The sequence below is a fragment of the Macaca fascicularis genome, chromosome 20 (genome assembly GCF_037993035.2).
Source record: "Macaca fascicularis isolate 582-1 chromosome 20, T2T-MFA8v1.1".
Taxonomy (NCBI): Eukaryota; Metazoa; Chordata; class Mammalia; order Primates; family Cercopithecidae; genus Macaca; species Macaca fascicularis.
Window position 1 is genome coordinate 72317709 of NC_088394.1, and position 14680 is coordinate 72332388.

The window sequence follows — 14680 nt, forward strand, 5'->3', positions numbered from 1 at the left end:
TGTGATTTAACTGCCTATAAAAATAAAAATGAAATCTTTAAAGAATAACAAAATCCAGAATCTTTACAATGTATCCATGATATCTAGCATGTTGTAACATTTACTGAATATTCAAGGAAGAGTACATTTTCATCTAAAGTCAAGAAATTAAGAGCAGTTATTACAAACCAACCTTGGGTTACTGATGTTTGAATTGGCAGAAAGATACTTTACAGCAACTATTATAAAAATATTTGAAGACTTAAAGGTAAAAATAATCACAATGTGTAAACAAAGGGTATTTTAAGCAGATAAGTGAGAACTATAATATGGAACTAAATGTAAATTTTAGAGTTGAAAAGAGCATCTGAAACAACAAATTCTAATAGAAATTCTTCAGGCTAAAGAGAAATACCACGGATGAAAACTCAGATCTTCAAGAAAAAGTGAAAAGCACTGGAAATTGCAAATATGTTGGTAAATGTAAAAGCCAGTGTTTAAATTATTTTCTTAATTAAAACATTAAATTCACTTTATTTTTATTATAAAGTTTATAACATATGGATTTAAAATGTATTACAATAGAAAAAAGAATGTATGTGTGGAAGGGAGCAGTATTAAATGAATTATGTCTTAGCAAGCTTCTGACATTTTACATTGTTAAAAAACATAATGTCTAAATAGACTGTGATAAATTAAGAATTTACTTTGTAATCTGTAAAGCAAACATGGAAATATAATAAATATAGCTAAAAAGTGAATAGAGAAAACAAAGTGAAATACAAAAAATATGGAATAAGCCAAGAGGAGGCAGTAAAGGAAAACAGAAGTACAAGAAATCATATGGGGGGCAGCCATAAAAGAGGATGAGTTCATGTCCTTTGCGGAGACATGGATGAAGCTGGAAACCATCGTTCTCAGCAAAATAACACAGGAACAGAAAACCAGACACCGCATGTTCTCACTCATAAGTGGGAGTTGAACAATGAGAACAGATGGACACAGGGAGGGGAACATCACACATCGGGGCCTGTCAAGGGGTGGGGGGCTAGGGGAGGGAGAGTATTAGGAGAAATACCTAATGCAGATGATGGATTGATGGGTGCAGCAAACCACCATGGCACGTGTATACCTATGTGACAAACCCACATGTTCTGCACGTGTATCCCAAATTTAAAGTATAATAAAATAAAATAAAATAAATAAATTGCTACAACATTTCAAAAAATGAAAAGAAATCCTATGGGGGAAATGAAAGAGCAAAATGGTAGACCTCAAACTACAGTATCAATCATTACACTAAATGTTAATGTATTAACCAATTCCAGTAAAAATGTAGAAAATTGTCCATTGAATTAAAAAATCTCTGTGTTCTATTTTTAACATATGCTATATTTTATATTCTCTATTACATTTTTCTACAAGAGACATTAAAATGTCATTAAGTTGTGGCCAGGCACAGTGGCTCACACCTGTAATCCCAGCACTTTGGGAGGCTGAGGCAAGTGTATCACTTGAGGCCAGGGGTTCAAGACCAGCCTGGCCAACATTGCAAAACCCCAACTCTACCAAATATACAAAAGTTAGCTGGGTGCGGTGGTATACATCTGTAATCTCAGCTACTTGGGAGGCTGAGGCACAAGAATGGATTGAACCCAGAAAGAGGAGGTTGCAGTGAGCCAAAATTGTGCCACTGCACTCCAGCCTGGGAGACAGAGTGAGACCCTGTCTCAAAATAATAATAATAAATAAAATGTCTTTCTGTTTTTATGTGCTCCAATGAGTGACTGGATCCCTACTCTTTTGTGGGTGCAAATTTAGTTCAGAACATCTTGGTTTTGAAATGCAATAAGGACTATTAAAATTTCTTAAGAATTTTGTTTGTTGCTATTGTTTTTTTAGGACCAATGACACTGGATTGCTTTCTTACAAAGAACATCTTCCAGTAACTAAGATCGTGATTACAGACACAGGCCGACTGCATTCAGAAGCAGCTTATAAACTGGGGCCTCTACTCTGCAGGGGAGACAGTAAGTGGTTACGATGTGTTGTAAGCATATTTGAGAAAAGTACCATGACTTAAAGTGCCATCACTTAAGCATCATGTTTCCATCACATAATAATTAATCAGACTTCTATTGTGGGCATTTTTAACTAAGGTCTGAAATACTCTTTTAGTCAGTCAACAAATAAGTACTCCTATGAAGTACAAAGCCAAGATGGCAAACCTTGCTAAGATTCTAAGAGAAAGAAACCACTGGGCATCTCAACTGATTAGTTCATGAGTACATTCCAGCATTTCTGAATTTCTAATTGCTGTTATCCACATAGGAAAGCCTCAATGCTAAACACAGTTATTACTAATTCATGTGAATTTCCTACTGTTAGGCCTGGGATGAAATTAGAATGTCAATGGAATCATGTCATTTTAACCCCAAATATATTTCAAATGTAAATCTCACTTTTTTTCTGTGTGTGTGTGTGTGTGTATCTGTGTACATTTACTTTAAACCAGTGGTACATGTTGTTTTGCATATGCAATGCATTAACACTTTAAACCAGAATTTTAAAGGTCAAATGTAGTTCTATTTATGTTCTATATATACATATATATATGTTATATATCTGTGTTTTCTTTGCTCAGGGAATGAAATGAGCATATGTATTCATTTATAGATTGTTAACCTCTCTGAAAAGCATTAGGTTAGAGACTAGTGCATTAAATATCTATACTTTTAGTATTTCCAGAACTTAAAATGGAAATAGATGAAATATTTTTTTACATTAATGCCATAGCTTAAAATAAAATTTTATTCTAGGGGCACAACAGAAGAAGAGGGAATCTGACAATTCAGTGGATTTATGGAGATACAGAGCAGAAGTTGCTTAGTTAAAAAGCAAAGATGATACTGGCTTATAAAAATTATATATACATTGTAAATACTGTTTACCATTTTACTCACCATCTCTGATATGTATCACCTCTACTTCCTGTTCTACCAGTGAGCCTTACACAACCCCATGAAGATGGCATAGAATATTTCATGGAAAAAAAAATGATGTGCAAAGAGATGAGGCTGTAAAGTTCAGATGCATCCAGGAGAGTGTAACAATTTTTCGTGGCTGTAGAGAAGTTGTTCTATACATCACATGTACCTTTCACTGCTTGCTCTGATCTTAACCCTGCAGGGACCCAGGCCGGCTTCCTCTGCCTTCCTTATTTCATTAGCCAAAATCCCTGTGTATAGGTGTGTTTTAACTGAGGTCCCTACCAACTCTCTCCCTTAGACTTTCTTTCTCCCAGACTTTCTGTCATCATTTTAAGCACACAACATCATTCCACTTACAGCAGTGATTCTCCATCCAAGGCAATCTTGCCCTGCAGTGGACATTTGACAATGTTTGGAGACATTTTTGGTTATCACATTGTTGGGGAGTGGGATGCTACTGGCATGTCGTGGGAGAGGTCAGGGATGCTGCTAAACATCCTGCAATGCATGAGACAGCCCTCCACAAAGAAGAATTATCTGGCCCCAAATGTCAATAGTACTGAGGTTGAGAAGCTAGAGCATTGAACTACCATGACCATGAGAATACAGAGGGGAGCTACTACATTGGCACTAAGAATTTACAAGTAGTTTCAAGTACTTAGAGACCTGCTAATTCATCTCTGACTTATTAATTAAACAGTAATCAAGTGATTGGTCTTCTTGCCTCCTGTATCTATTTTTAGCATTGAGGTTCATCTTCACATGAGGTTATTTTCTGCATGAAGGACTAAGGACTAAGGACTGTTTTCTGCATGAAACATTCTTCTTTATTTTCTCAGTCAGATGAGCAGTGTCTTCAGAACAGCGAATACTCCTTTTTTCCATATGAGAAATCTGTACCACTTAAGTTACAATGCCAAAGGTACTTTTTCTTTTTTCATCTCCAAGTGAGGCTCACTGGGCAGATATGGGACTAACAGATATAGGATCATGCACAGTAGGCCTTATAAGCAGAGAAAAGCTGCATGGGCATTACTTTGAAAGCATCAGGACTACACATTGAATAATTTAAGACTGAGAAATAACTTAATTCTCATGATTCAATTGAAAGCCTGACGATCATTTATAAATCTAAAGATCAGTAAAGTGACCTCTGATATAAGACAGGGAGAAGATGAGAGCTTGAACTAGGCGGTGATTGGCATGGAGGTTTAAAAGGAGGATCAACTATGAGGTAAATTCAATATGATTTAGATATAAAGTTGAGAGTTAAAGCCTTGGGGATGATTTCCAGCTTTCTGATATGAATAAAGCCATTAGTGTCATTCATTGAGACAGGAGATTAACACTTTTTTTTTTTAACAGAAAAGTAAAAAGGTGAGAGTGAAAAAAGTAATATTTTCATTTTCTCAAACTAGAGATATTGAAAAATGTAGATCAGCCATGTTTTTCTAGGAAAGAAGGTGAAGTTGTGAGAAAGCAGGACACGTAAAACATGACTATTAGAACTACTAGTACCAGTTATGAGGTTACCCTGATTTATTGATGTTGTCTTTTTTCAAAGCTTTCTTTTCATTTTGTTTTCAATTTCATTTTACTGCTGCTATTATTGTTGATATCAGATATCAACTAGCAAACTAGGAAGTAAGAGAACTTCCTCAATGGTATAAAGGGCATCTGTGAAAATCTGATAGCTAATGTCATACTTTGAATAGTCAAGGATATAACTGCTTTCCCTCTAAGTTCAGGATAAAGTCAAGAATGTCTGCTCTCCCTACTCCTATTCAATCTATTACTGATGGTCCTAGCACATGTAATAAGTCAAGGAGAGGAATTCAAGGCATTTATTAGGTTGCAGCAAAAGTTAATCAACCTGATTTTAATGGCAAATCAGGTTGCCATTAAAAGAAGTGGCAAAAATTGCAATTGCTTTTGCACCAACCTTAGGTCAGAATGAATGAATTAAAATGTCTATTTACAGGTGACATGACATTCTAGGTAGAAAATCTCAAATAATTTGTGTTTTTAAAAAGTGAGTTTAGCAAAGTCACAGGATTCGAGGTCAGTATACAAAAGTAAATTATATTTCTATATGCTAATGATAAAAAAATTATAAATGAGATTTTAAAAGTACCATTGTTACACTGGCACCAACAACATAAAATATTTTGGTGTAAATATAACAAATTATTAAGAAAAAATTAAGAACATTATATTTAAAAATTTATGCATTAAAATATTTGATAAGATGTCAATTTTTCCCAAATTTATATATAGACTGAAAACAATCCCAATTAAAATCCAGCAATCTTTTTTTTGTGGGGGGGGAGTAGAAATTGGAAAGCTTATCTTTAAATGTATATTGAAATGCAAAGAAATTAAATAGCAAAAATGTTTTGAAAAATATAAACAAAATTTGAGATACACTACCAGATTATAAGACTTACTATAAAACTAACAGATATTCAAGGAAGTGGGATATTGACATTACAATAGACAAATGCATGAATGGAATAGAAGAGAGAGCCCAAAAATAGACCCATGTACACATGGTTGCTTGACTTTTCACAAAGCTGCCAAGGAAACTCAGCAATGAAGGAATAGAATTTTCCAAGAAACAGATCTGGAACAATTCAAATCCATTTGAAAAAGAAAACCAGAATGAAAAAAAAGTGTCAATTCATACTTCAAAGTAGATAAAAAAATTAACTCAAGATTAAACACAAACTTAAATCTAAAATCACAAACTATAACACTGCTCTAAGAAAATACAAGGGAAAATCTTAGTGACCTTGGGTTGGGCATAGATTTCTTAGATTCAACACTAAAAGTACAATTCATAAAATAAAAATAATAATAAATTGGGTTTCACTAAAAAACTTCTGCTTTTAAAATGACACTGTCAGGAAATTGAAAAGAAAAGCTACAGACTGGGTGAAAATATTTGCAAAATACATGTTTTACAGAGGCTAATACCCAGAATATAAAAATAACTCTCTCATGGTGCAATAATATTTGAAAAATCAGTTTACAAATGGGCAAAAGATTTGCATATACACTTCACAGAAAAAAACATGGATTTAAATAAGCACATTAAAGATCCTTAGCATCATTAGTCATTAGGGGAATGCAAACTAGTACTGCAGTGTGATACCAATATATAACTGTTAACATTTAACAAATAGTAATAATGACAACCACCAAAAAAATAACAAGTGCTACTGAGGATTTAGAGCAACTAGAACTCTGGTACATTGCCGCTACAGATGCAAAATGGTGCACACTGCTTTGGAAAATAATTTGGTTTCTTATAATGTTAAACTCACATTTACCATATGTCCCAGCAATCCCCATGTTAGCATTTTATCCAAGAAAAAAGAAAAATCTATATGCATATAGTCAGTTTTTTGTTATTATTATTATTGCCTTTATTCCATAGTCCCCTAAAAATGGAAACCACTCAAATGTTTATCAAGCCGTGAAAGGATACACATTCCATTTTACTGTGGTGTACCCACAGTACACCACGGAATACTACTAAACAATTAAAAAATACAGTCTAGATAACATGCAACAACATAGATGACTCTCAACTGCATTACTCTTAAGTGAAAGAAGCCAGACTAAAAAGCCTACGTGCTTTGAATGATTCAACTTCTAAGATATTCTGGAAAAGTCAAAACCATAGGAACAGAAAGAGGATCTCTGCTGCAAGGACTTCGAGGTGAGAGGGATTTTATACAGGGGTACAAGAAAACTTTGTCAGGTGAAAAAAATGTTCCATATCTTGAGTGTGGTGGTGTTTTTATGGTTTCAGGTCCTTGTGAACTTCTAGAGCTACACACAAAAAAAGGCTGAATTGTACTGTATGCGAATTACCATAAATTATTAATATATTTTAATAAATAATAAGTGATGTCTTATTCAACACATCTGACTGAAAAACAAAACAAAAAAGTTAATAACAGTTTGCATAGCTATAGTTGCTCAATTTTAAGAATTGGAGGTTGAGTGCGGTCCCTGAAGCCTATAATCCCAGGGCTATAGGAGGTCAAGGTGGGAGGACTGCTTGAGACCAGGAGCTCCAGGCTGCAGTGAGCTATGATTGCACCACTACTACTGCCTGAGCAACAGAGTGAGACCTTGTCTCTTACAGAACAAAATTGGGTCGCCAAAACAAACAGAGAAACAAACAACCAGTAGAAGCAAATTCATGAAACAGTAAAGATTTCAGTAACACGGATATTCTCCAATTCTCCAGGACATTTCTGGAATCATGCTGAGTATGTTTCTAACTTAAATTGACTTTAGAAACTTTAGAAAAAGAGTCAAAGGAAAGAATCAAGGGAAAATATTTGGGTTTACCAGTGGGCAGAAAGGTCATTAGTAGGAGGAGTCACCTGTATATTTCCTATGTAATCAGCCTGCCAGGAGCAGTGGGAACATATTTATTTTTGAGGAACCATCCAGAGTCTTTTAGACCAACAATTCCTCCACTTCAGCATGAATAAAAATTACTTGGAGAGCTTGTTGTAACACGGATTTCTGCTCCTTATCCCAGAGACTGTGATTCAGGGGATGTGGGTAGGAGAATCTTTCTTTCCCTCCATTCTTCCCTTCCTCCCTCCCTTCTCTCCCTCCGTTCCTTCCTGCTTTCCTCCCTTCCCTTTCCTTCCCTTTTTCCCTCTCCTTCCCCTTCCTCTTCCCCTTCCTTTTCCCTTCCGCGCATGCGTGTGTGTGTGTGTGTGTGTGTGTGTGTGTGTGTTTTGACAGAATCTCCCTCTGTTGCCCCGGCTGGAGTGCAGTCGGCTCACTGCAAACTCCGCCTCCTGGGTTCAAGTGATTATTCTGCCTCAGCCTCCCAAGTAGCTGGTATTACAGGCATATGCCACCATGACCAGTTAATTTTGGTGTTTTTAGTAGAGACAGGGTTTCACCATATTGGCCAGGCTGGTCTTGAACCCCAGACCTCAAATGATCTGCCCACCTTGGCCTCCCACAGTGCTAGGATTACAGGCATGAGCCACCTTGCCTGGCTGAGTAGGAGAATTGCTAATGGGTTTCCACATGCTACTGCCGGTCCGTGGACCACTCCATGTACTGCTGCCCCAAGCCAGTATGGTTCACAGGCTGGTACTGTTCTGCACATTCTTTGCTACCAATGTGTGAGGAGGCTAGTACGAAAATAGACAGTATGTTTTCAGAATGACTTATGTCAATTGGACAGAGTAATTTATGTCTGTTGGACAGAAGAGTAATAAAAAATGGACTGGAGATACTATTTTGTATACCTTTACTTTTCTCATTTCACTTTTCTAGCAATTTACATTTTTAATTTTACATTTTAAAAATGTAAAATTGTTGTGAGTACATAATAGATGTATATATTTAGGGGATACATGAGACATTTTGTCATAGGCATGCAACGTGCAATAATCACATCATGGAAAATTGGGTATTCACCCCCTTAAGCATTTATCCTTTGTGTTACAAATAATCTAATTATACCATTTTTGTTATTTTAAAATGTACAATTACATTATTATTATATATAATGTATATATAACTATACTATACTATAGTTACCATGTTTTGCTATCAAATACAAGGTCTTATTCTTTCTGTTTTTCTTTACACATTAACCATCCCCACCTCCTCCTGGCCTCCCACTCTCCTTCCCAGCCTCTGGTAACCATCCTTCTACTCTCTGTCTCCATGAGTTAAATTCTTTTGATTTTTTTGACCCCACAAATAAATTAAAACATGCAATGTTTGTCTTTCTGTGCCTGGCTTGTTTCACTTAACATACTGACCTCTGGTTTCATCCATATTGTTGCAAATGACAGAATCTCATTTTTTATGGCTGAAATAAGAAGGGGAAAAAAAGCACATTTTTCTATACAGGTAGTTTGAGACTCACAGTTCTAGGTCACCAGTTGGTTTGGGTATGAAGTGGACCAATGGTGCTGACATAGGGCCTGCCCAAGTGTTCTAACTGTAGTTGCAGTATGTTCAGAACCAGCAACAGAGTTTCAAATTAAAAGCCCAGGCATTCACACAGAGAATTAAACCTGCTTTCTTGACATACAGCAAGAAGACGTCTACAGAAACTTTCTTCTACTTCAGTGAGTCTTGCAACACAAAGGGAATTCCTGGACCACAATAGCATCTGGCTTCAAGTCCTTGTCATTCACTCTCCCTTATCTGCAAAATCTCCCTAATTCTTTTACCAAACCCTTTCACACTCAGCTTAAAACTCTTCCATCATGATTTCTAGATCACAGTCATTCTGCATTCTCAAAACATGTTTAGTATATTACAAAGATATGTTTCTCATACTGGCTTTTAATTATTTTTGAGCCCCTGAAGAGCAGGGTACATTGTTCATTTATTCTTGTGTTCCTGATAACTGATATATTACCTATTGCACAAAAGATAATCAATGAATAACAGTTCATGAAATAATGAGAATGATTTAATATATGCATGTAAAGAAACCTATAGCTTGTGAATTATCAGTAAGAGATATGAATACATTTTTGATTCTATGAGCAATTAAATAAGTAAATATATACTTGTACTAAAAGGAGTTTAGACTATATTGAATTATTGATTCTGGTATAAAAAATCACATAGTAGAAGTGTCTAGTTCCATCTAAGCCATTTCTCATCAATATGCCTGAAGTTGTAACAATGAAAGTACTTTCAAATAAGAATATGATTTTAGTTAATATTAATGTTTTTTTTTTTACTTTTCACTCTTAATACAGTGCCTTTATTAAACTGAAATGATTTCCACTTCTTGGAAAATAGATTATTTTATGGTCTATTTTACTTTGTTTTTTTGTTCACTTGGAAAAACATTTATTACCAACCAATAATTTATATGCAAGAAACTTCATAAATGTGAGGGAATACAAATTGTTTTTAGTACTTTCAAAAGGTTTTCACTTTGGAACTGGGAACCCTGATAGTTGTCAGGACCATGGTAACCTTTTGGGGGAATTTTATACATATGCATACCTTTAATTAATTGTCTTAAATATTAATGACTTACTTGATACAAAATCATAACTTTTTAAAGCTACATAGAAGTGCCAAAAAAGTAAGTAAAAAAGTCACCAAGAATCACATAACTCAGAAATAATGATTAATATCAATTGAATATCATTCCAAATGTTGGTAGATATTTCTAGTGCAGGGCTTCCCAGTCTCACCACTCTTGACATTTGGGCTGGATAATTCCTCATTATGGTTGAGGACCATCCTGTGCATTGTTGGAGCTAAGCAATATCCCTGGTTCCTACCCAAGAGATGCCAGTAGCATCCTTCCTCCAAATGTAACAACCAAGAATGTCTCCAAACATTGCCAAATGTCCCCTGGGTAAAGAATTGCCCCAGGTGGAGAATCACCACTCTAGACAAAATATTTTTAAAAAGAGATCGAGAAATGAATTTATAAAACTTTACTCATTGAAATTGAGAAAGAAAACACCAAATTTAAGCCAAGATGGCTCCTGAAATTTATATATCTAACAAAGTATATTCAATTTAAGGGATCCCGCTAAACTTACAAAAAAAGACTATGAACATTTTAAAAGATTATAGAGTCACTACATTTTATATTAAATGTATTTTTAAATTATAAACAGCATTTATCTACTCAGAGAAATGGAAAAGCTAGCACTCATTTCTTCTTTCCCCTTTTTTATCTCCCCCTTCCCAGTTTTTGCTAGTTATGCCATTATTTGTATATTGTTACTTTTAAAGACTAACCACTAGTTCTATTCTCCAATGCTTTTTATTTTGATTTATTTATTTTTGTCAGGTAGTTGATATTTTACCTTTTTTTTTTTTTGTCTTTAGAAAGATTCTTGAGGGTTGCATTTTTTAAATTTTTTATGTGCTTGAGAATATTTGTTGCGTTAGGATTCTAAAACAAACTGTGGTGCTTTAACTTTATATTGTCTATTGGGAACAGCTTAATGGAGATATAATTCACAGCCTATAATCCACTCTTTTAAAAGTGTACAATTCAATCAATTGTAGTATATTTAATCATTTTAATGTACTACATAGAGTTGAGCAACCATCACTATCATCATTTTGAGAACACTTTCATCACCCCTAAAGTAGACCTGCTCCCATTTTTCAGACACTGTCCATTTCACCCCCTCCCCATCCCAGCCCTAAGCAACTAGTAACCTACTTTTTTTCTACAAACTTGCATATTCCGGATATTTCATATAGATAAAAATACAAGATGTGTGGTCTCTTGTGACTGACTTCTTTTACTTAGCATCATATCGTCCAGGAGGTTCATCAATGTTGTAGAATGCATCAACACTTCATTCTTTTTTGTGACCAAATAATATTCCATTCTATGGATATACCACATTTTGTTTCATCACTCATCAGTTCATGGACATTTGGGCTGGATCCACTTTTTGGATATTATGATAACGCTTCTGTGGACATCCATGTATACTTTGTGTGTGTGTGTGTGGATAAAGGCTTTATTTCTCTTCGGTGTGTACCTAGGAGTGGAATTTCTCGGTTATATGGTAACCCTACATTTAACCTCTTTAGGAACTGGTGTAATTTTTATGTATCATGCTACCTTCAGTAGTTTGCATATATTATCTCATACTTGTCTGTGCTGAGGAATGCAGTCGTCTTGCCTTCCACAGCTTTTCTAAATGTCTTTTTGGTTGACTATATTTCTTTATGAATATTGGTTTTGTTTTTGAAAAATTTTCTCAAAAGGGCTCTTGTATGCTTTATTTTCAGAATTTTTTCAAACTTGAAAGTGTCTGCCTGTTGCCTTAGCACTTCACAAATAAACCAGACTGGATACATTCTCTTTCCCTCAGAAATCTATGGACAGAGTTCCTTTATTTTATGCCATTGAATACTGTGAAGGAACCTGAGGCCATACTGATTTTTTTTTTACCTTGTATGTGACTTGCTTTTTCTGTCTGAATACCTGAAGGAACAATTATCCTTAAAGGTCACTAATTTAACAAGAATGTACCTGAATATTGTTCATTTGGTATTACTTTTTCTTGGAAATAGAGGTAATGTGATAAAAGGTATACACATATTTTTTAAGTTGTTAACATTTTTGCAAATGTGGTCTGAATTTCTGCTTTCAGTCTGTCTATCTGAGCAAGGCAGTATTCTTAACTCTTTGGCATTTGAATTTTTCAACCCATTTTATCATATGTATTTCTTTTCAGGTAATTCATTACATTGAAATTTTATGTTTAATCAAAGCACCCTGAAACCTTCATAGTTAGAAAAGATTGCTGTAAGTTTCTCGTTCCAAAAAATTCTTGAGTCACTGAAGTTAGTTTCTTCATTTTGTCTGCATCGACTAGTACAGCTGTCTGAAAAATCACAGCTGCCCAGAATGCATTAAATAATCAAAGGTGCATGTAGGCAATAAATAACTTTGCAGAAGTGAGGCTCTTCAACTGGAAAAAAATATTGACTAGTGATCTGGTTAATTTCTCTTTCATTTGACAGAGTTCTCTTCCATTTGGCAGACTACATATAAACCATTAAAAAAAGTGAGGATCAATTCCATTTCAACAGATAATAAAATAATGTAACTTTGTTAGCTCCACTATGCCTGACAATTCTCCATTATAACATTTTTATTTTAATGTTTATATTTTACTTTATCTTATTGGGTTTATCTTTTTTAATTTCACCTTTTTATGCCCTCCTTCTCTTCTTCTTCTTCTTCTTCCTCTTCTCTTGTCTCTATTTTTCCTCTTTTCTTCCCTCTTTCCACTTGTGGGAAAGAACAAGAGAACAATGAACAAAATAGATAAAAATACCAGTATTCTTGGAGCTTATATTCTCTTGGAGAGAGAGAGACAATAATCAAGTGAAATATATGGTACAGTAGAAGCTGGTAAGAGCTATGAAGAAAATAAAGATGAGACAGAAGTTGCATAATTTTAAATAGGATGGTCATTTAAAGCTCAAGAAGAAGGTGGTATTTGAATAAAGATTTGAAGGAAATAGGAATGCAAGGCACGTGTCTACCTTTGGAAGAGTACTCTAGACAGAGGGAAAGACCAGATAAACCACACAGAAATGGGAGTGTAGATGGTATACTCATGGAGCAGCCACATGGCCCAAGTGTTTGGAGCAGAGTGGGCAAGAAAGAGAGTGGTAGAAGTCAGAGAGAAACCTGGTGGTCAGATCATGAAAGATTTTGAAAATCCATTTTCAATCTGAATGAAATTGGAGAACATTAGGGAATTCTGAGAAGAGGAGTGGTATGATCTAACTTAGGTTTTAGTGAGATTGAACAGGGAAAGCTCAAAGCAAGGAAACCATTTAGGGGACCATATCACCAATCCAGCTGAGAAATTATGGTAGCTTGAGCCATGGGTACAATGGTGAGAGTTGTGGCATGGGTAGAGTTGAAAGGGAAACCAGTAAAATTTCCTGATGAATTGTAGTTTGCGAAAGGAAGAGTCTAAAATAACACCAAGGTGTTTTATCTAATCAATTATAGGGAAAGAATTGGCATTAATTGAAATGAGGGAGATTGCTGCTGGGGTCAAGGAGTTGTAGAGAAATATAAAGAGCCCAGTTTTAGGACACATTAGGGTTGAGATGTCGTTAAACATTCAAGAAGAGACATGGAGTTGTCAGTTTTCAGCATATTTAAAGCCATAAGACAGAACAGCAGGAATTATTGTGGATGGAGAAATAACAACAGGGCTTTGGGGCAATTAAGTATGGATAAGTTGACGAGGTGAAGAGGAAGCAAGAAAGAAGAGTGAGAATATATCACCTATGAGAAAAGAAGAGTGTGGGTACCCTTGACTCCAAGTGGAGAACGTGTTTCAAGGAGGAGAGAACAATCAACTATGTTAAATGTTGTTAGCTTAAGTAAGATAAAACTGAGAACTGATCATTGGCCTTAGCAATGTGGACGTTATAGCGACCTTGGTGATGGTTTGTTTTGTCAAGTGTTTGGGGATAAAAGCCTGAGATAGATTCAAGGACTAGTGGGAGGAGAAAAACATGGGAATATGTAATGGTAAATGGAGGAGAAAGTATGGTCATGAGATTGGGGTTTCTGAGATGAGAGAATTAATAGCATGTCTGTGTTAGTAAGAGAGATCCAGTAAATAAATCCTTGGATTGTGGACAGTTAATTCATTCTAACAGGAGAGAATGCAGAACACAGGTGATGTTGCAGGAAGGTGAACCTGTGTGGTGGTGGGTGCTTAGAGGAGGTCACTTCTGTCTTCTGCTCTTTTATTAGAGAGTCCTAGAAAAGTTAACGAATGAGAAATGAGATGTATTATTGGGGAGAGGAAGTGTGAAATAATCCTCTAAGAGTATGGGACAGTGAAGGCATGAGGGAAATATAATGTGATTGCAGAGGAGCATTTAGTGTGCATATTTGGCATCATATTACAGCAGATGTGTACTTACCTGTAGTGTTCTTTAAAACCCAATGTTTATACACAATCCCACATAAGGATGTGTAATTAAGTTTTGTATGCAGGTATCAGGCAATAAGTGTATTATGAATAATTTGCTAGTTTTTATTTTCAATTATTTTAGTCTAATAAAATACTTTAATTAATATTTAAAAGTATTCTCTATACATGAAAAATATTCAATATGCCAGATTACAAATGGGCTGTAATAGACAAATGTATAGATGTGCCTACTTA

At 35.1% G+C, this 14680-nt stretch overlaps 1 protein-coding gene across 2 annotated transcripts in view; it reads left to right on the plus strand.

The window, feature by feature from the left end:
* The window catches only part of CNTNAP4 (contactin associated protein family member 4), a 278925-nt gene that overhangs the window by 221320 nt on the left and 42925 nt on the right, over nt 1-14680 (plus strand). For both annotated transcript variants that reach the window (XR_012428822.1, XM_005592595.5), the window contains exon 15: nt 1882-2009. Coding sequence is in view for 1 of the 2 variants with exons in the window: in XM_005592595.5 (XP_005592652.3) it covers nt 1882-2009 (128 nt within the window). In the remaining variant the exon portion in view is untranslated. The remainder of the gene's footprint in view (nt 1-1881; nt 2010-14680) is intronic.